This window comes from Leptidea sinapis, chromosome 24, assembly GCF_905404315.1.
Source record: "Leptidea sinapis chromosome 24, ilLepSina1.1, whole genome shotgun sequence".
Lineage (NCBI taxonomy): Eukaryota > Metazoa > Arthropoda > Insecta > Lepidoptera > Pieridae > Leptidea > Leptidea sinapis.
Genome location: NC_066288.1, coordinates 3,992,779 through 4,016,774, shown reverse-complemented (window position 1 = coordinate 4,016,774; position 23,996 = coordinate 3,992,779). Strand labels below are relative to the sequence as shown.

Below are 23,996 nucleotides of genomic sequence, written 5' to 3'. Positions count from 1 at the left end.
GTTGATTCCTGAAGTATAAATTACACGGAAAACGACCGAAATTAATTCAAAATGTAAAAATACTTCAGAGTATTGTACGCTTCTCTCGCAGCCATTTGTATCATGCGTCAAAACTAGCTCTCTGGACGCTCGCGAGTGGCACTTCAAATAGGTACAAAAAATTGCTGTCAAACATATGGCACAGCCTGTCCAATAGTATTTATACAGGTCAGTGGTCAAAGGTCATAAAACATAGGGCGGTCGTGTGTTGTTAAGTACTAAAGAGTGTGTTAAATCCATAATTCTCCGAAATCCTATAAAAAAACCGAACTCAAGAACGAATTAAGAAGACCTGAAGCTTGATGCTTATCATTGATAGCATAGCTCCAAAAAAGCTAAACAAGTGGTCGGAAAAGTGCAACGTGGTCATCATCCTGATTTAGTCATGGTTTCCTGGGGGAAGTCTTATCAAGGAGGCACAACGATTCATTTTGACGAAAAAGATGGGAAGACTTCAGCCAAAGTGCACCAAGAGACTTTCATAGTGTTGTGAAAAAAGGTAGCAATATGCTTTCTAAAAATGTGCCTTGGACTTTCCAGAAAGACTCTGCACCTAGTCACAAGGCACGAACTTCCCAAGCTTGGCTGGAAGTCAAAGTTTGATATTTATAAGTACCAAAGACTGGTTCTCGACAAGCTCAGATCTGAATTCATAGACTACAAATGGAAAGTGACGCTTAAGAAGTTTCTAGAACAAGCAGTGGCTAAATTTCCCATGGAAACAGTGCGTGTAAATTTGTGGCCAGACAGATTAAAGACGTGTATTTATGTCAAAGATTTCAAATAGGTTTATCTTTTATATATTGATGAGACTTCAATGAATTAATACGTATAAGTTTTTATAAAGATTAAATTACGTCATAACATAATAAATGCATTTATAAGAAATTATAGTCATGCTAGGTATCATCTATGGTCAAAGCATTGATAAATCTTAATTTTTACAGATGCTGTCATAGAAACTACTGAGTTCGAGAGAGAATGGATCTTGAAGAAGAGCTGCTAAGCAATGGAACCAATTACACGGATTCATCAATATCAGAACTAGAATCTTTAGCTATCATCGTACCTCTCACAGTCGTCTACTCAGTAATATTTGTGGCCGGTGTTCTAGGAAACATAAGCACATGCATCGTGATAGCAAGAAATAGATCGATGCACACAGCAACAAACTTTTATCTCTTCAGCCTCGCTATATCCGACCTCCTCCTCCTTGTTTGTGGACTGCCTTTAGACTTGTACCACCTATGGGACCCTTTGACGTTTCCTCTCGTGGAGCCTCTGTGTATTGCAACAGGGCTGATATCAGAAACATCCGCAAATGCGACTGTATTGACAATCACAGCGTTCACAGTAGAACGGTATATAGCAATATGCCGTCCATTCATGTCACATACAATGTCGAAGCTATCGCGGGCTATAAGGTATATAATAGCAATATGGCTGTGTGCTTTGTGTGCGGCGATTCCTCAAGCCATGCAGTTTGGTGTTGTAGTGTTCAGTGAGAACGGTCAACAGATAAGTGCGTGTACAGTTAAAGGACACGGCGTTCATGAAGTGTTTGTTATATCTAGTTTTGTGTTTTTCGTTGCACCGATGTCATTGATAACTGTACTGTATATATTGATCGGTGCTAAGTTGCACACGTCCAGAGCGTTGCATCTGGTCAAGAAGACGTCTTTTGAGAGTAGTGAAAGGAATGCATCGACGCGGTGCAGGCATGGAGCCTCGCAGAGAAGAGTTATTAGGATGTTGGGTGAGTAATGTAAGCTTAACACGTTACTGTATACCAACAAATTGAATGTCTAAAATATTTATGTTTTTGCAAAAATAGATATAAGCTTTGGATCAAGTTACAATCTTGACTAATCCCCTTATTCATAATAGTCTGCTAACTACTAACTTCTTCGCTCGTATTATCCATTTTTCATTTTTTAGTTAAATTTTCTATAAAAGCGTATTTTTAAAACTATTAAGTACTTTAACGTCAATTCCTGCCTTATCGACTATAGATAAAAATTATATAAATTGACAAAAATCTTAGTTTGCAAATTGAATAATGGAATAATCTTATCAAATTAGTGTATTTTCATCGGTCCTCGATAAATCTACAAAGTTTCAATGAAATCTGGCCGTTTAAAGTGTGTCAAAATCGCGTCTAAAGAAGTAAGTTACAAACATACATACAAACATACAAGTGAAGCTAATATAAAGCCTATAAAAAACACAGAGGTCATTCTTGTCAGGTGTAAGGCATATATTTAGTACAACTGGGTAGATTTTTGACGTTCAATAAGTGGATTTAAGTTATATATAGAATAAAAATATTTGAGTTTAAATCAACGAGGATAAATAAATGTTAAGTGCGGTACTTTAAATTACTTACCCAGTCTACATTATCATTAATTATTACCAAAGTGAGGATTTCATTATTTATAAATTTGAACTATGCACTTAAGGTATATTTTCATTTATATTATTCAGAATACAGAACGTATTTGCCAATTAATAGAATTATCAATATTAATAAGAAAACCACGTGTCTTAATTGAAATACCGAGTGATATGAATAATTTTACTGCCAATTAAAACAATTAGCGCCTCGGATCGTGTTTATCTATATTAAGTCAGCTTTAATTATTATTGTGATGTAAAATTTTGACATGTATCAAATGAGACATGTGTCAAAATTTTCACAAATGTACCATGTTTAAATGTGAAATCTAAATTGATTTAACATTTAAATAGGGTACAATTCCAGGTACAGCAACCATTTCTATCACGTTTCTTAATTCGACAATAAGATAATAAATCAAGCTAGTTAAAAATATAAAACTTTTTACTAATTGCCACAAAAATGCAATTTAAATTTCTGCGCGTAAATACATCCATATTTTTCAATAGTCATGTAACACAAGGGCAAAAATAATAATTATAAAAAAAAAGGAACCTGTAATTAAGGATGTTCATTATGTCGTAGAATATATATATATATATAGACACAGACACACTTTTTACACAAATTATCTTGCCCCAAGTTAAGCATATAGCCTGTGTTATGGATTACAAGACAATGATATATTTAATACAATATACTTACTTAAACATACGTAAATTCATATAAACATACATAGATACAGAATGATTGAGTCTTTTTCATTTCTATTGAAGTAGGCGTTACTTTGCGGAAATCCATAATTATTCAAATGATTTGAGTTTTCTTTAGTGTTAATTCCGCCAATATTTGTCTTTAAGCATTTCGACACGTTTTTCGCCTCGACACTCGCCTTCACACGAGGCATCCTCAGGACATGTTAAGTCGCCAAAATCTGGCACGATACTAAAACAAATGAGTTTTTTTTGTTGCGCCCAAACAAAGGGAAAGGGGATAACGACGGGAGGGAGGTGGTGAATGCTCATGCATACCAACGCAGCCCAAGCCTGCGTTGGTTATGTGGGACTCACGTAAAACCTAGGTGCCTACCCACTAAACACCACCTGCAGTTGGCTTTGGGCAGGTGCCCTCTAAGCCTTCATCGAAGGCGACCTTCTCTTGGGGAGAGAGAGGCGCAAGCGGCACTCCCTGTGGAGTATCCGCTGAGATATGAGATATAACAAATGAGCCAGAAACCGCTCTTTGATACCCCCATGAAATCTGACGTTTATAAACTAAGTTGTGACACTTGTAACGGGGTATATATAGATCAAACGGGCCGAAATTTCGAAATTAGAATAAAGGAACATAGTGCCGCATTTAAGAATAATCATCCCGAAAAATCACACTTCGCGAAACATTTAATTGACACCAGTCACTCACTCGGAAACAATATAAATTATTTGAACTTCAATATAAATCATGTGAACTTTTTCATTTCGTTTCGTTTAGTAGAAACACAGATAAGTAAAAATTTTAAATGATTTATAAATAAGTATATTAAAGAAATGTTCTTTAGATAAATAATATTATGTGATTGACGAACAAATATTTGAGTATGCTACTAATGATTTTGAAATATTAATTGATTATTAAAACATCAAATTATCATATATCTTATGAATGTCAAAAGATTTATTTTTTTTAAATGTACCACCAGTACGGAAAAGGTTGAATTTTGATAAGAGAAGTGGCAAGAATCTAGATAATAAACGATATTTTAAAAGAAAAAAACAATAAAATATAAATTGCTTAGATTTCAATTAGCGACTATATATTTCCTAATATGCAATTATTGGGATTTGATGCCAACAAATACAGTGTTACAGAAACATACCAAATTAATACATGTTACATGAGCTTAGCTAAAAACGCGTTGGCTTAGAGTGCCAGGAGTTACATCTGGAGGCACAGATAAAATGTTGAGATATTGGTTTATGCTTTCGTACCTTAGATAATGGTGACACTAAATGCCAGCAACCTTGAGCGATATGAGTTCACGGCTGCCGGCCCGCAATCTCTGTAACAAAGCCAATATTTTCAAAATTCTTGGGTGGAAATCAATTTATATGCTTACAATCCTCGTTATTCACTACTAATCTGAATAAATGAACCTACACAAAAAAGTATAATCTATAAGAATAACTTTTCTGAGAGAAGTACCAAAAAAATGCGTCACGCCATGCCAAAAAACTTGTTTAACTTCAAAGAAAAATGGTAGTTCAAAAAGGCTCGGCAGTGTTAACTATAACCAATAGCAAGCATTAGCAACCTACAAATAAGACTTAAGGATATGTGTAACAGGATTAAGTAGTGTTCACAGCTCGAAATGCTTTACTTTCACCACAAAACTTGTCTAAAAACACCATGTTTGGGAGTTTTCTGCTTACTCTTCGCCTTAAGCATTACTCTCCGCTGCGCTCCAACTAGATACCGCACTACCTAAGAACAATAGCTTTTTTATTACGGCAACTATTAGATGCTTGTGTGCGTGGCATCTTGACACTCAATGGCATCTTTCAAATTTCGTAACATACGCTTCGTGTTATTTTACATTTAAATTAATAAAATACTAAATACTTACTGATGATATGTGATCCCAGTGTCTTTCCTATTTGTTGTAGTATTATTTTAAGCATATTTTTACTACGCAATCCACCATTTTAGTTTCAATTATTAGCAAAGTTTAACAGAACATGTGGCACGTCAACATTGTAAAAGACTAGCTCAAGTACGCCCTCTTAGGCGTAGTATTCGTTGCCACACTTTGCGTCTACGTCTGCGGTATTTATTTGGAGCACAGTGGAGACCAGTCCTTAGTCTAAGTTTCGTCAATTTTTAAATGAATCGTTTCGACGAAGAATATGGACTGTGTGAAAAGCAAAAAAGGCCAGGTCAAGAGTACCCTAAACCGAAGAGCATGTATGTATAGTTATGAAACAAGTATGTAAGGATCCTAGCAAGTGGAAAGAAGTGGTCTCTGCCTACCCCTACGGGAAAGAGGCGTGATTATATGTATGTATGTATATGAAAAGCAAATTCTCAGCAGTCAATATAATATCTACAGTTTAAGCAGAATTAGAAAACATTATAATTCCCTTTGTGTGGCGAGCCTTAATAGGCTAATTAAACTTCGCTTCAGCAGTCTTTGTACTAATATTCAACCCTTTTTTCTTGAAGGTTTGATCAATTTCCTTGACCTGACGTCTTCATTGTTTTAATTTTAACGTTAGTTTTGTCCTACAGTTAGAGCATAATTTTCTTGTTTTTACTTCCTATTCTAAGAGGTTCACGGTTGGTTGTTTTTTTGCATTGTAATAAAGTCTGTATATGTTTAGGGTATATGTTTAGTCTTGCGTTGGCTGCATTATATACCTGGTTACTGTAAATATAGAATTGTCGTCTTGCCAAATTTGTTTTATGTGGGGGAATTTTACATACTTCACTTTTATTTCGTTTCAGAATAGGTCCGAAAGTTAAATGTTTATGCTTCTATAAGATAGTCACTTGTAGATAACGTTGGCGGACCGTAAGTACACCTGATTATGAATAGACGCAATTAGTGCTATATCTGAGAGGTTTTCTAAGTAGGATTTTTAGAATTCCTCTGTCAAACATGTATTTCTGTTAAAGATTATTTCGTTTAAAACGGCAACAATTCAGAAGTGAATGAACGTTCCACGTGTCACGATACAGATTCTTTTTTAGGTTTCTATTTACTAAAGTTCCTTTATTCTTTGTATAGCCATTGTTTTGAGCTAATACATAAAGACGGAAAACAATATAACAGAATTTCTAACGCTTTACTTTTAAAAGTTAATTTGCCATTGTATTAATTATTTTAGAGCAATAATTTAGTAGTATACTATTACAATAACAAAATAAGATTTTAAATTAAAGGTTATTTATTATTCAGTAACAAACTTATACTTTTATAAATTAAAAGATATTTGAACAACTATTAAAAACAGATATACATATAAATAGAGCTGTAGAAGGTTATTTTCGAAACTGTCCAAGAGATTCGAAATAATTTAACTATAATAATTTAGAACGAGCCTTTACCTTCTTTGTGTGTTATTCGCAGCGATTGATATAAAACAAATAATAAATATTTACCCAATCATTTATTTATTAAGGCTTACCAACAACATAATTTAACATATACGAATTAGATAATCATTAATAAGTGTTGTTTTTTTTTATTATTTTTTTGAGAGGAGGAAATACGGTTACGTATTTACGCCCCGGAACGGGGCGTAATATGTCGGACTCGAGTGTCCGCGTAAGCGGACACTCCATACCGACTAAAACCTCCTCTGTGCTGTTAGCAGCCCTGGCTTTCACAGCGAAGTAGGACGTGGGCCGTGGAGGCCGCAAAGACTACGCAACAACAGTTGCGGGGCGTCTCCTAAGGAGACTCGAACGCCGTACGAGAATGTACTCGGAGAGTACATTTTTGTACGGCGTCAATAAGTGTTGCTATTTACATATCTAAATTAACGGTATGCACATCGTTACTAAACTAACAAACTAATGCTAAAAACAAATTAGAAAAATAACAATAATGAATTTACAACTAATACTAATTACATAGTTACTAATCTATATTTAAGCCTTTCAATGACAAGGACATCTGTTTTTTTTAATATTTGAAAATATATCGATGTTATGATCTAATTTAAATATTTTATTATAGCTTACACATATGAGTTGAATGGGAGAGTTTATCCGTAGTTATTTCTATAAAATTTAATAAATATTGGGGAATAAGTACCTATTCGACAATTAAATGACGGTACACAAATGCCAATATTGTGAAGAATATCTGGACAGTCTATTTATGAGTTTGTAAAGAAAAATTAACTGGGCCGCTTTTCTACGCATTTCCAGGGAATCAATTTCAAGATTAATTAGCCTTTTTTGGTAATCATAAATATGATAAGTTTTATTGATATAACTGAGTCTAGACACGATTTTTTTTTGCACTGATTCTATTCGAGCTATATATTTTTTGTAATATGGACACCAAATTACTGAGTTATATTCATATTGAAACAAAATTGTACTGTAAAGCTTAAGTTAAACCCACATCCTTTAACAAGCAGAGTTAACAAGAACAAACATACAGTATAGAATCGTAATAATTGTCATGGTATCTACTTAGGGACCACGCAAAAAAGGCGCACCAAGTCGTTGAGTTGCGAATAGTAGCCCGAGATAACCTGTAACCTATCTCAGGGCTTTTTAAAAAAGGGCGCATGTTTCCAGTAAATTTTACTAAATGTTATTCATTTTATTATAATTATATAATAATTAACAGTAGGCAAATAGTTCTTCAACTTGAGTAACTAAAAATTGTTAATCAGTAGCGACTGCTGTTTCATAATTATTATTTCCTTCACATGCCAGATCTTGAACATTGTAAATAGAAACAATTTGTTATGTTTTTAAAGTGATATCCCTCACTTCTAGGATTAATATAAAATAAAAGAGCACTGGCACGGAATGCCAGAGGTCGTGGATTCGAGTCCTGCATCGTTCATAAAATTTCTTTTTTTAAATTTATTTGTGTATTAATCCTAGGAGTGAGGGTTACCATTTTAAAAACATAACAAATTGTTTAGATTTACAAGAGCGACATCTCAAGTCAATTTCCTAATATCCAAATATTGGGGTTGAGCAGGTTATCAACTGTAAAGTAGATCCTGTAGATGACGTCACAAACTGTGAGTTGAACAAAGCATACAAGATTTTATGACGATACGTCACTCGAACGGATAGCTCAGTTGGTTAGAGCACTGGCACGTAACGCTAGAGGTTGTAGGTTCGAGTATCGCATCGTTCATAAAATTTTGATTTTCAAATTTTAATCACCAGGTCTGGTAAATATGGAGGATACTCAAGTATTTCAAGCCTCTCGAACAGCAGTAACAGCAGAGCAATATTTTGACGAAACTAAACAATTTTTGCTGCTGTGCCGTCTCCGTTTCTGGCTCATTTTATTACAGCTCCATGATCAATATGTTCAATCATGCAACCACCCCTTTACTTTATTGAATCTATGTTCAGCCGTAAAATAAGGTGGAGCATCCTAAAGTATCCCTTATTTTTTGATAACTCTTTCAGAAGTGAAAAGCTCAAGCACAGATACATAATAAGTACACAAATTTCCATTTTCCATACGCAACGAGAGACTTTTTACTTCCATAGAGCTTATATCTTATCCTAAATTTTTATTTAAAGCCCCTCGTGTTGTATTAATAACCGTATCCTTCACGCAAGGACATTCACAAACCAGCGACAGATTTATCATATTACGTATAGATAGAGTTTCGGGATTGACAGACATAGGCTAATAAATTATCCCGGTTGAATACAGGAGATTTTCATGCATACCTATGTGGCAACGTAAGTGGGCGGAAGTAGGATCGATAACTGCCTTGATGTTGAATACTTGTTATTAAAAAGAAATGTGAAACTTGTTATAAAGAAAAAATAAGATATTAAAGTATTCTTTTCTTTTATTATTAGTAGTATTATATCCTTAATTAGTGTATGTTTGTATATTGTAAAGGACCATTCTTAAGTATCATTTATAATATTTGTGAACAGCAACAAAACGGCTTATTTTATTATTTTATTTATTTATAAACCATCGTGTGATAGGACTGCGCGTTAGTAGCGCTCTCTGGGTTTCCACGGAAGACCAGCGTTGTGGATTCTTTCGAAACCACAACTATGCTGAGGTGGGGGCCCATTGGCGTCATTAGATCATAATTAGAATGGTATAACTTGAAGAACTATAATCAGAATGTATAATAACGTCAATAAACATTGTATCTTTCTTTCTTTCTTTCTAGAATGTAGAAAGAAAGAAAAGTATACGGTATACTGGTTTTTCCCGCATCGATGCCACAATTTGAGCGGCTTTGTTCGGACGCAGTATCAATAATAATCAATTCTATTAGTAAAAAAAACAAAAACAATTAATTTCAAACTTAACTCTAACAACACACGAATTTATGCATAAATTTAATCGAATGCGGAATAAATTTATGTAAACAGGTGCTCGTAACAACTTCAGAGCGAAGTAAAAGTTTGGAGGTGAAATAAAACAAGAAAGACAAATTCATTGAAGCAGTGAGAGGTGGCCTTTTTCATTATGTAAACTGAGATAAGGTATTTTATATAATTGTATGCATGTACTTTGGGAAAGTCGCACTAAGTCTAAAATCCCAAAAGTTTAGTCTAGTCCTCAGTAACAAAGTCTTCTTCTACTTAGCGTGCCACTCCGACTAATGAAGGTTGGCAATCAGCTTTGTAAATTTAATTTTTGTTCTTCTCGAGGCGAAATATTTCTGCCACACGCGCGATTCTTGTCCACTGTCAAATTTTGCGCAGCCATGACTTTTTTCTGCAACCTACGCCTCTTCTTCCGGCAACTTTTCCCATCATGATGAGTTGTAGGAGTTCGTACCTCGCGTGCCTAAGTACGTGCCCCAAATGTTCGACTTTCCTTATCTTAATGGTTTGTATGACTTCGCGTTTTTGATTGATATAATAAACTCTACTTCTATGTAATTTTAAAATATAATTTTATTTAATCCCAGACTATCTTCTTTACCTCTAACTTTGTTTTTTTAATACAAACAGCTGATGTGGTTGTGAACTTTCTGCTACCTACTATACTATACCTACAAACATACATACCTACATGCTACCATGTTTTAAAATGTACCTGTTCCAATAGCAGCTCTCCTACTACCTGCATTTCATTACGAAGTGCCTCTTCTAAAAAATCGAAAACGTGTTTAGTAAATAATCCATATTATTCAATAATTAATTAGATGCGTCTGTCGGTGCGAACTTGAACTCGCGACCTTCACATACAAACTGATTTACAAAACGAGGTAACATTAAGTATTGTATGTATTTAGTATTAAAACTCGCCGTCGTATGCCGCTCAATTTGAAACAAATGTTTGGTGTGATTTGATAATAAATATTGGAATAAAACCTATACTATACTGGACAAATACCACTGGCGCTATAAATGGCGCTAAACTTCATAATGACAACATATGACAAATACTATCCTTGAGTCATTTCATCTGCAGTCCCCCTGAACACCAGATCTGGAAAGGTCTTGAAACGTCGGGTTGGCTAAAATAAAAATTTAACTTTTACGCAAAAATTTAATGTAAAAACAGTTACAATTACACGTGTTTTAATCCTTTAACACTCGCGTTAATCGAAGAAAATACTAACAACCTGAATGCTGCACCCAGTGAGGAAGCTGGAGGTCCACTTGCATAAGCTATCACGAAGCCCAAATGATGGAAGTTTTGAGAGGAACGCCTTGTGCCATACACGATCAAAGTCTTCACTATATCCAGACTAACTGGCAGGCCTTCCCCCTAGCTTTCGATAACCACCGCTCATCTATGTGTTAGGATATACCAGAAGATTGCCTGCCGACCGACCATGGCGAAAGCCGTACTATCGATCGTTGATCAATTGGTGACCTTCTAGGTACACCAAGAGCTGGCGGTTGATTATGCTCTCCATGATTTTGGAGAGCAAGGAGGTAATAGCAATAGGCCTCTTTTTTGGATCGGATGCACAAGGGCTGACAGGGACCACGGCTTTTGAGTAAGAGTGCCGGAATAAACGCGTTAGCACCGGCGTCGACTCGAGTACGTTTGAACGAGATCGATCGAATATCCGTTTCCTTTCAAATCTGTGTTTATTTACACCTAAAAAGGTCCGCAATGTCCCTGTACTGCGTTTCAAAAGAGCAAACATCGCATTAAAAAGTTGATGCAGAGAATGAATCATAATATAATGTTAATTATCTTCTTAATTAGTTCACAGGTCACGCTAGTATAACGAGATACTAAAATATTTTATTACAAATCATGCCTTTGAAATCTTGCGACGATTGTTTCTGTAATTAATAATAAAATAGTGAAGTGCTCTGTGAACGGCTGGATCACTTGGAGTTGCGTAGAGACATCGCTTCATTGTGTGTCTTCTACCGCATTTATCACGGGGAGTGTTCCGAAGAGCTGTTTCACCTGATTCCTGCCACAAGAAAGGATATCATCCCCACCATCTGGATGTGTGGCGGTCCCCCACAGTGCGGTTTTCAAGGAGCTTTCTTCCTCGTACTACGAAGCTGTGGAATGAGCTTCCGTGTATGGTATTTCCGGGAAGATGCGACATGGGTACCTTCAAAAAAAGCGCATACACCTTCCTTAAAGGCCGACAACGCTCCTGTGATTACACCACACCAGAGTGTTGCAAGAGAATGTTGGTGGCGGTGATCACTTAACACCAGATGACCCGTACGCTCGTTTGTCCTCCTTTTCCATAAAAAAAATAGCGAACTACTGCTTATAACAGTTGTAAATAACATTATCTTAAGTGTTAAGTGAAAGAGACTTCTTAAATAATATCATAGTTTTAAAACATAGGAGAGGAGTGAAATTGTAAAAATGTTATAAAAGGTATATTATAATAATTTAATTTGTACCAAAACTTATGAAGGATGAGGGATACGAACACGTGCCTCTCTGGTTACATCCCAGCGCTCTTCCGGCTAAGCCATCAGTCCATATGCCGCATGATGCGTTTTGTTTTTTTTTTATAGCATTAATGGGTGAGACGAGCAGTACGTTCAGCTGATGGTAATTGTTATGCCCATTACAATGCAGTGTCGCCCAGGATTCTTGGAAAAACCCAAAAATTCTGACCGGCACTACAATTGCCCTCGTCACCTTGGGACATATGATGTTAAGTCTCATTTGCCCAGTAATTTTACTAGCTACGGTGCCCTTCAAACTGAAACACAATAATGTTTACACATTACTGCTTCACGGCAGAAATAAGCGCAGTTGTGGTATCCATAATCCATAAGCATCCTGTGCAAAGAACCCTCCCACTGGTAAGTGGTACAAATTAAATTTGTATACTTATTTATTTTTTATTTAAAAAAAAACTAATAAACAGCAATTGTACTATAAGTCTTTATTTACACACGCCGATTAGTCATAATTTTATCTGTTTTTGAGATAATTTGAATAATGCTGCTTATAATTTGTCATAAGAAACAAAGTTTCGAGGCCACTCTATGTACTCTTACTAACTTTTTGTGGGACGTAATTAATTATATTCCGATTATCTCTAACTTTAATAAACGTAAACGAAAATTGTAATAATAACGATAAATTATGTTAAACTTGCGAATATTAATCGCAATCAAATGTTATAAGAAATATTAGAAATGGACGTAGCTTAAGGCCCGGTATCCACCAAAGGCTAATCTCAGGCTTATTTTTTGCTACATAACATAGCATCAGAAATAAAACAAAGACCATTAATTTTAACATTTTATGTAAATTTTGTTCACAAAAATGAAAAGCTGACATTTACGTAAGGTTATGCAACTGACATTATCATGGACATATTCCCTATGTCAGTCAGTATAGGTGATCACCCTCGCCTATTACAACATTAACATACTGCTGATAATGTTTTTTTGACGGATTTAAATTAAGTATACATCACTAAGCCTTTACTGAAATAACAGCACACACCCAAAGATCGAAAAGTAGCAATGTCTCTTTAACGGGAGTCGAACACAACCCGTTCCCCTATACCACAATTACGCATAGGTATAAGACCAATGGGTGTTCGGCGCTGGTCGATGATTTCCCGAGAGGCTCTCTCGTCGTCAGATACGTCATCTGCATAACAATGCATCCTGAAGGCATGCAATATATCATGGATGAAGTACCGAATATTGTCAACTTCAACATCTTCATCAATAGCCACAAGCAAAACACATAAAATGGTGCTAGTGTCATTAAATTTCATGAAGAATGTGAATGTAATAGTGTACCGACCAAAACACCTCTATAAAATGATAGTATATAAAGTTACGACGTATAAATTACACTAGTAAAATATGTTACTCTATGTCTCTCATGCTAAGATCTATAGAACGTATTTAGACTTTGCTTAGACTTATCTAGAGAGTTAAGTCGATATCCGAATTTTTAAACATCGCTTTCAGTACGAGCTAAGCTTATGTTAAAGTCTACCTTATCGAGGACTTAGGAAAAGTACAGACTATAAGCCGAACAAAAAGGATATCAACAATTTCTTGCGTCAACACAATTACTGTTGCTCGACGTTTTAAAATTCCCGTATAATACACTGTTTGCTGTCACTCATCTAAACATGCGTTTAGTTTCTCATACATAATAAGATAACAAATTTGCATTTGCGTAAATCATTCATTGGTTTACACTTGCTTCAATAACGGCCGTTCCCAATATACTATCTACAGATAGAGATAAATTACTACCTCCTACTGTCAGTAATTGTAAGTGACCTTCATATGTAATTGTTTTCAGTCCATAATTGGTCCTTGGCTTTGGTAGTATGAAGTGGTCATTATTGCGTCTATTTTGTATTTGTTTCTTTTTTGTAAATGTTTATTCTGAATGTATCTGTTTGTCTATAATTTTCCTAATTAGTATGCAGGTTGTGTATTTGTATAACTGTAATGTACTTTAACTGATATTTTTACAATATCTATGAATGTGCGTCACAGGTGTGTCTAAGTAGCCAGCTACGCAAACCTTACTAAACCCTATTCATACAAAACCACATAACCCTAATATCTTGGCGACCTATTATTGTCACCAAAACGTGATATAATGCGATCGCCAAACTTTTTTGCGAAGAAAAACATGGTTTCGTGCTAAGTGGAATATGAATGTCATTTTGATTGATTATATATAAAATAATTCAGGGTAACCACGTCGGCTTTTTCGACTTCCGCACCTCAAAAACATTGCTTTATTTTATGTTTGTCAGTCTGTCAAGACGTAGGAACGCGTGGAGAATTTAAATTGATATTGACAATAATACCAAAACCTACCAACTAACAACTGCTCGAACCTATAATATTCATAAATCAAAGGAAATGAAGGATACGGTTAAGCCTTATTTTGTAAGACGAATGTCATGAAATTTGACTGGAAGCAAATGTAACAGAGCAAAGCACAAATTACGAAAAACCCTTAGATAAAGGATTGGTCTCCGCTGCGCTCCAACTAGATACCGCAGGCGTAGTGCGGCAACTAATACTACGCCCAAGTTCGTTCTCGACCCAGTCTCCAAATATGTGTGACTTTGACGTTACATTTTATACTAAACTTTGGCAATAATTGAAACCAAAATTGCGTACTGTTACTTTATTCAAATGATTTGAGTTTTCCTTAGTGTTAATTCCGCCAATATTTGTCTTTAAACAATTCGACACGTGTTTCGCCTCTACACGAGGCATCCTCAGGACTTGTTGATTCGCCAAAATCTGGCACGAGATTAACACTAAAGAAAACTCAAATCATTTGGATAATTATGGATTTCCGCAAAGTAACGCCCACTTCAATAAATTTTATTGTAACTTTGTAAAATAATAAACAGAAAGACACTGGGATCACATATCATCAGTAAGTATTTTGTATTTTATTAATTTCAATGTAAAATAACACGAAGCGTGTGTTACAAAATTTGAAAGATGCCATTGAGTGTCAAGATGCCACGCACACAAGCATCTTTACAAATTGCCAATACACACTACAATATAAAGTTGCCGTAATAAAAAGTGGGTCAAAATCGCGCCCAAAGAAGTCTGTTACAAACATACAAACATACAGGTATACAGGTTTATACATAAAGCTAATAAAAAGCGTGTTTAAAAGGTATTGTTATTAGGTAGTACGGTGTCTAGTTGAGAACAGAGACCAATTCTTAATCTAAGGAAAAACCGTGGTTGTAATTATATAAATGGAATTACTCGCAACAACTCCGAACACATATTGCGTTCAGTGACTGGAATTTAATAAATTTTGGATCGTAAAAACAAGACCTTAGGCGCCTTAATAATAAGGTCAGTAAAGTGAATATTGAACTAATTATTACTAAAATGAATAATAAAACCATTCATAACTCTTTTTCCATCCTGCTACAAATAATTTATTTTTTCTTATAGTTTTTTGTAATTTAATTTTAATTGATACTTAGTTTCTAAACGTTTTTTTTTATCTTTATGTTTAAGTTAAGAATCTACGTATCTATATCTATACTAATAAATCGAGACGAGTTTTTTGCCTTCGGTTATACTGCGAAAATTACGAAACACGTAAAGGTTTCTTAAGGCGACACTAAATGCCAGCGACCTTGAGCGATATGAGTTCACGGCTCCTATGTAATAAAGCCAATATTTTAAAAATTATTGCTTTGAAAATGTAACAATTTAACAGGCACAAACAGTTTAATTCCTTTCAATCATCATTATTGATAACTAATCTGAATAAATGTACCTACACAAAAAAAAGTAAAAGCTACAAAAACAACTTTTATGAGAGAAGTATATTAAGCAAATGCATCATGCCGAGAAAAAACTTGTTTAACTGCAAAGAATACTGGTAGTTCATAATAGTACTGGAGTGGTAACTTTAACCAACAGCAAGCATTAGCAACCTACAAGTAAGACGTAAGGGTATGTTTAACAGGATAAAGTAGTGTTCATAGCTCCAAATGCTATATTTTCACCACAAAACTAGTCTAAATCACCTTGATTGCGTGTTTTCTGTTTACCCTTCGCCTTAATAGTGGAGGAATAGTCTCAAATTCTGCGTATATTATTTATCAGTACCTGGACGACCGAGCCTTGCTCGGATTTTAAAGAAAGTACAAAACATGAACAAAAATGACTTATAAGACATCTGGATCCGAACCGGGGTCTTCCTCTTTCCGGACCACCCAATGTCCCATCTGAGAAAATTACGTACATTCTGTACATAGTGGAGAATTTTACCTTTGTATTGTAATATTATTGTAGCAGTTTCTCATTAAAACACGGATATAACTACATTTTTAAAAATTGAAACCTCGATCGATACGAAGATCGATTTCTCGCCCCCGAATCTACCTGTATACTAAATTTCATTTAACTCTTTGGAGCCGTTTACGTTTTATACATAATTAGGAAATAAGATCAATAAGAGCTTTTAAGCTTCTAAGAATAAATTTCAAACAACACAATGACTAATATTCGAATAGAAATCGGGCAGAGTGACGCCCTAACTAGTCAACGGTTACAGCGAAAATGTGTCGACGCTAGAGAGATGTCGCCTTTTATAGACGTCTTCACCCTGTCACTGTCAACACAATTTAAATAATTACTCACTTCAAACAATAAATACGAAAACGGACAGAGTTTCGGTGAGATGTTCAAAGGCCGACGACAAACGAAGTAATGGTCACCAACTGTTTTGCTACCGCTTATGTAGCGGTCTGTCGGCTGCAAGTGGGGAGAGGTGACGTTACGTCTTGAAATTTTCTTGTGTTTCTAAGAATAATATATTTATGTACAACAGTTGCTCGTTTATAGTTATAACATAAATTAAAAAGATTTTATTTAATTACTCCACAGACCAAACTCTAATACCAAACAAATAACACTAGCCCAATAGGACTTAATGGTGATAGTTTCTCATAATTAAGATGATATTACTTTACAGTTGCTGTGGCACTCTCATTTTTTCTCTGCTGGGCTCCGTTCCACGTGCAACGAATACTCGCAATCTACGGCAAGAATCTAGAGCATCCGAGTGAAACATTCTACAAGGTAAGTTATCAATTTTTAATAAAGTCATCCAAGGCGCTGCGTTGGTCCTATCTAGCCTATCCAAAGAGTCCAAAAATACACTACTCGAAAAACTTCAAGATTATGCAAACTTGTTTTAATGTATAATGTTCAAAAGTGTTTTGTTTTTGTAAAAAGATTTTTATATTCAAATGTGTTACGTTAATAGTCGAAAAAAAAAGAGAAAAAGTAACATAATTAGGTTTTTGGTAAGTTATGTTATAATAATTAATGCTCATCTTGTTCACAGGTGTACATAGTGCTAACGTATTTATCAGGAGTGCTCTATTTCCTGTCCACTGCGATCAATCCGTTTCTCTACAACATCATGTCGAACAAGTTCCGGAACGCATTTAAGGTAATGTAAAATCTATATTAATATTATTAATACGTCAATCTAAAATCGGGATCTATACGGGAGTATATCAGCCTAGCGAAACTCTCTAAGAAAAAAAAGCGATTCATTTGATTGTATGAGACGTGCAGTCATTGATAGATTGACAGATGACGGCTATAATCTATTAAAGAACGGAAATAGCCGATATTTACTACATTTTGACTGCAAAATACAACTAAAAATAACGTAACACTATTTTCATATTCAATTATATTTTCTTAACTGCAGACCTATAAAGTTAGGCACCATTAGAAAATGTTAATTGTAGGTCATCAACATAAAACCACCGCCTAACAGCAAATAAGTGTAACATTTGTAATAGAAATGCTGGGATTGGGAATGCTACCGAAATATGAAATTTTGAACAATAATCATAAATTGTTTTATAGCATAATTTTTTTTAGGAAAATAAGTGACGAGACGAGCAGGACGTTCAGCTGATGGTCATTGATACGCTCTGCCTATTACAATGCAGTGCCGCTCAGGATTCCTGATAAACCCATAAATTCTGAGCGGCGTTACAATTGCGCTCGTCACCTTGAGATATAAGATCTTAAGTCTCATTTGCCTAATAATTTCACTAGCTACGGCATCCTTCAGACCGAAACACAGTAATGTATTTTTACATTACTGCTTCACGGAAGAAATAGGCGCCATTGTGGTACTCAAAATCCCAATACAATACAATTTGTGGTACCAAAAACTCCCAATGTAATTGTCTAATAAACACAAGCATTTAGGCCGTTTATATAATATTTAGAAACAAACTGTGTAGATAATTTAATAAGACAGTAAAATATAACTTGGTCGAGTATTCTGGATAGAGATAGATTGATCATTACCATTAAATCACAAAGGGTGTTTAATTACAGGCATCAATATATCTACAGATACAGATGTCTGTAATTGCTCGCCGTGAATATAATGAGATCAAGTCTTACGTAATTGTCATAGAAATCTAAAGGAAGGAAGGTACTAGAAGTAACATAGCCGCGGTAAGCAGACAACCAACGAGTAAGTAGTGATTTAGTATTCATCAGACGGTGGTGAAAGAATGCGTAAATAATATGGTGCAACTTACTACGAAAACACTTCAACATTCGAAACAATACAAAATATTAATTACATTACGTCTCAATTTTGAAGTGAAAACTTTTTTGCATCGTTGTGATTTGATAGTCGATGGAACAAAAAGCGAGACAGTAAAAAGAGACAGACACATAAAGTCATAAGATTTTATGGGAGAAAATAAGATAGGAAGCATAATACAGTGTTTTGGTATCAGGCGATCATATATCAAGAAGAGATTGTCTTATGTATGACGCGAGTATACCATAATTTTGTTGCGTAGCAACGCTTCGAAGTATACGACGAGAGTTGTCAAACTTCAAGACATTGTTAATTTCAACAGCTCCGTCAGCAATATTCGTAGCTAAGCGGAAAAGTGTTTACTTTAGACGCTGTAGACCCGGGTTCGATACACCTACCAGTGTATGGAATTTTTTGGGTTTTGTAAAGTTAATGGAAATTTCTAGTAAGTTCAGGATCAAATCGAACAGAAAAAAAGGGATGGAAAATGTGTAAGCAGGATAAAAATAGTTAAAAGAATTTTTTAGTACAATTTAAATTTAAAGTTTGAATGGAGGAATCATTTTGAAAATGGAACAGATCCGGGGGTATATAAGCCGTACTAAGCGTGGCCTACGGCAGTTCTAGTTCTGACTCGAAAGTGTAAAGAAGAAGAAGAAGAAGAAGAAAAGAAGAAGTAGTGAAAAGTGGAAGTGTTCCAAGAAGAAGAAGATAGAAGAGACCTAGTGTTCGGTGCAGTGTGACGCGTTGAAGGTACTGCCGCCCACAAAAGGAACAGCGGCAGACCGGCAAGTGCAAGTTCAGAAAAAGTGAACGCAAATAAAGACTCGTTCTTATAAGCGGAGTATTATTTCCAATCCCTGACCCACTCCCGTGTCAATTGGTGTCAGAAGTGGGATTGGAAAGATGCCATTAGTGCCCAGGAACGAGAAGGGAGTGACCACGCGAGCGGGAGCAGCTGCAGCGGCAGAGGATGAGTCACAAGAAGCATCCAGCTCTGGACTCAGTGCGACCGTGTCAGCACTGCAGACACCTGCCGTAGACATCAGCGCACTCATGCAGCAGATGACCGCCATGATGCAAGAGCAAGCGCGCCGACAGGAGGAGCAAGCGCGCCGACAGGAGGAGCAAGCACGCCGACAGGAGGAGCAGCTGCGAGGTCTGCATGAAGGCCTCTCCAAGGAAATTTTATCCGTGGTGCAGAAAAACTCCGCCCGGATTGACGCTGTGGAAAAGGAGATCGCCCGTATTGACACTGTAGAAAAGGAGAACGTCCGGATTGACACTGTGGAAAGGAAGATGGGGGAGATGGAAGCAACCATTCATCAGCTCAATAGGAAGGTCGTGTGTCCTTCGGGGTCCTTCAGCCTGCGGAATCACATCAACCAGAAGTTTGAAAGTACCCCCTTACGACGGCAAGTCTTCCTGGGCCGCCTTCAAGCTACAATTAGAGACGGTCAGAAGGGCAAGTGGTTGGAGTGACCAAGAAGCAAACTCTGCCCTCACACTAGCACTCCGTGACGAAGCACTTTCCATATTGGAAGCACTCGGCACTGGGAAGGAGGAAGTAACCTACACGGACCTTCTTGACGCGTTGGAGGCACGTTATGGCGATAAACACCTTGAGCATGTGTATCGGGCGCAGCTTAAGCACCGCAGTCAAAGGACCAACGAAACTCTGCAGCAGTGGTCCGTGGAATAGAAGACCGTGTCCGATGGAATGCAAACATTGCATTCGTCAGGAGGAGAAAGAGAATTTTATAATCCGACTGATCAGAACAGATTCGATCGACGAGAACTGGAGCAACGATGCAATGAGGAGAGCTCAGGTAAATGATAAGGATCTTCAACCACTTTTACATTGGCTTGCAAGTGAATCACTTAAACCAAAATGGTCTGAAGTGGCTAGACACAGTACGGCTACTAAGAGTCTCTGGGCACAATGGAACAGTTTGGTGATGCATGACGGGCTGCTCTGCCGGAAATGGGAAACCCCGCAAGGAAAGGATTGCCATCTGCAATTGGTCGTTCCCAGGGAGAAGGTGAACGAGATCCTGAGAGCTTATCACGATGGTTCTTCAGGTGGACATTTGGGAATAAGAAGAACTCTCATAAAAATTAAAGAACGATTTTACTGGTTGCATTGCCGTGATGATGTGGAATACTGGTGCCGTAAATGCAAGAGTTGTGCAGCTGTCAAAGGACTTCAGACCCGGAGCAGAGGAGCTATGAAATTGTATAATGTTGGGGCTCCGTGGGAGAGAGTAGCTCTGACAATAGCCGGACCGTTTCCAGTCATCAAAGCTGGAAACCGTTACATAATGGTGTTGATGGATTATTTCACGAAGTGGCCGGAAGTATTTGCTCTACCGAATCAAGAAGCAGTTACCGTTGCGACGAAGCTGGTGAATGAAGTTTTCTGCAGATTCGGTGTGCCTTTGGAGACGCACACTGACCAAGGGCGGAACTTCGAGTCACAAGTATTTCAAGAAGTTTGCAAGATCTTGGGAATCCATAAGACCAGAACTACGCCATATCATCCACAATCGGACGGGATGGTGGAGAGGTTTAACCAAACATTGGAGCGACATCTGACAAAAGTAGTGGAAAAGTGTTTACTTTAGACGCTGTAGACCCGGGTTCGATACACCTACCAGTGTATGGATTTTTTTTTGGTTTGTAAAGTTAATGGCAATTTCTAGTAAGTTCAGGATCAAATCGAACAGAAAAAAAGGGATGGAAAATGTGTAAGCAGGATAAAAATAGTTAAAAGATTTTTTTAGTACAATTTAAATTTAAAGATGGAATGGAGGAATCATTTTGAAAATGGAACAGATCCGGGGGTATATAAACCGTACTAAGCGTGGCCTACGGCAGTTCTAGTTCTGACTCGAAAGTGTAAAGAAGAAGAAGAAGAAGAAAAGAAGAAGTAGTGAAAAGTGGAAGTGTTCCAAGAAGAAGAAGATAGAAGAGACCTAGTGTTCGGTGGAGTGTGACGCGTTGAAGGTACTGCCGCCCACAAAAGGAACAGCGGCAGACCGGCAAGTGCAAGTTCAGAAAAAGTGAACGCAAATAAAGACTCGTTCCTATAAGCGGAGTATTATTTCCAATCCCTGACCCACTCCCGTGTCAATATATTCTGTCGTCATGCGCACGACGTATTACTACATAGTCACCAGGAGAACATAAGTATGGTAGCGGAACATAACAATGTCGTTCATAGTGGTTGTAATCGTGTGTCATCCTAGCAACATGTACCAGGACTTCATATGCAGTTTAGAGGTTTAATGTTAATTTGCAAAATTACTACAACCATTTGCAAAATTACGTGTATATGAGGTTCGTAAATTGCATAAAGCTTTAAAAACTAATAAGGGAGCTGGTAGTGATGGAATCCCACCGATTTTTTTTAAATAAGTGTGCTAACAATTTAGCCTTACCGCTATCCATAATATTTAATCTCTCCATTAACGTCTTCAGTAGTTTCCCTGATGTGTGGAAAGAAGCACTTATAGTACCGTTACATAAAAGCGGATCAAGAGTCCAAATAGAGAATTACCGGCCCATATCGATTCTGAACGCAATGAGTAAGTTATTCGAAACAGTTGTCTATAGATACATATGCCCCATTATAACTAGATCTATTCCCTACGAGCAGCACGGATTTTTGAAGAACCGTTCTACCGTTACAAATTTAGCTGTTTTTACGGATTACGTAGTACAGAGCATGGACGAGAAATATCAAGTGGATGTGATCTACACGGATTTCGAAAAAGCATTTGACCGAGTAGATCACGTAATTCTACTGCAAAAACTAAGCGTGCTAGGCGTAAATGGGAGCTTACTTCGGTGGTTTACTTCATACATTAAGAACCGTATGCAAGCAGTTGTGACGGGTAGTGCTAGAAGTAACTTTGTAATAATACCCTCAGGTCCATCCTAGGTCCACAGGGGTCCATCCTAGGTCCGCTTTTATATAACGCTTACCTATTTGATATTGGAAGTTGCTTTCACCTTGCACAGTATTTAATGTTCGCTGACGACACAAAAATATTTGTCAAAATACGTTCACTTGACGATTGTCATAAACTACAACATGACCTAAATGCATTGACAGAATACTACGCAAGGAACAGAATTATAGTTAATGTTAAAAAGTGCCATCATATTACTCTGACTCGTAAAAAAAATATAATTGAATTTAACTTCAAAATTAATGGCACATGTATACCCAGAGTGACTGCGGTTAGAGACCTGGGCATCCAAATCGATGCTAAGTTTTCAATGAATGAGCACGTTGATAATGTAGCAAATAGAGCTTTCAAACAACTAGGTTTCATAAAACGAGTGACCCGTTCCTTCAGTAATCTGGAATGTATAAAGGCACTTTACTTTGCGTACGTCCGGATCATTCTTGAATACGCATGTAATGTCTGGACACCCCAATATATTATACATATCGAAAGGCTTGAAACCATACAGAAACAGTTTATTAAATACTTAACTTTTAAAGATTTTAAAGAATTCAGCAGTTATGAGGAAGCGTGTTCTCACTATGGTATCGACACACTGGAACAAAGAAGGAATCAAAGTGACATGTTACTTCTGCAAGCAATTTTGAGTGGCTCCATCGACTGTCCTAGTCTACTGTCAGCCTTTTCATTAAACGCTCAATCTTTAAGATCGCGTCACACGCGCCTTTTACATGTTCCCAAACCTAATACAAATTATGCCCAAAATTCCATAATTCCGCGTCTGTCACGAATTTATAATAAACAGTACGCTGAGTTTGACGTATTTCACTTATCAAAAATTAAGTTAAAAACAGAAATAATAAAACATCATCGTAAAAAATAATAATAATAGGTAACGCAACACACACAAACACACACGCACACACACACACCACACACGCATACACACACGCACACACACACACCACACACGCACACACACACACACAGACACGCGCGCGCTATTGTAATCTTTTATTTTATTTGTTAGTATATATAGTACATTTTTAAGTCTTTTCTGTTAATATATGATTTCTTTTTATAATTTAAAATTTATGTAATCCTTAGTGGCTTTATGTAAAACCTAGGTTAATTTTGTAAAAATAATTGTTGTGTACGCTGTTGATTACTTTAATAAATAAATAAATAAATAAATAAATAAATTTTGCATGGGATACAACGTCCGTTGATTGAGTTTTTGGACGCTCGATTGAATTTGAAAATGTGCAGCAGTCGTATTGTATCAACAACAAGATCAAAAATAGTAATTGCTGCAAGATTTCAAAGATATATTGAA

At 36.4% G+C, this 23,996-nt stretch overlaps 1 protein-coding gene and 1 long non-coding RNA gene across 3 annotated transcripts in view; both read left to right on the top strand.

Annotated features, from left to right (window-relative positions):
• LOC126971729 (uncharacterized) overlaps positions 1–23,996 on the top strand; it is a 121,002-nt gene that overhangs the window by 50,604 nt on the left and 46,402 nt on the right. The window lies entirely within an intron of this gene.
• Positions 1–23,996, top strand: part of LOC126971616 (pyrokinin-1 receptor-like) — a 107,793-nt gene that overhangs the window by 37,395 nt on the left and 46,402 nt on the right. For both annotated transcript variants that reach the window (XM_050817973.1, XM_050817974.1), the window contains exons 2-4: positions 987–1,795; positions 17,076–17,182; positions 17,451–17,558. In XM_050817973.1, the coding sequence (XP_050673930.1) occupies positions 1,021–1,795; positions 17,076–17,182; positions 17,451–17,558 (990 nt within the window). In that variant the 5' untranslated portion in view covers positions 987–1,020. The remainder of the gene's footprint in view (positions 1–986; positions 1,796–17,075; positions 17,183–17,450; positions 17,559–23,996) is intronic.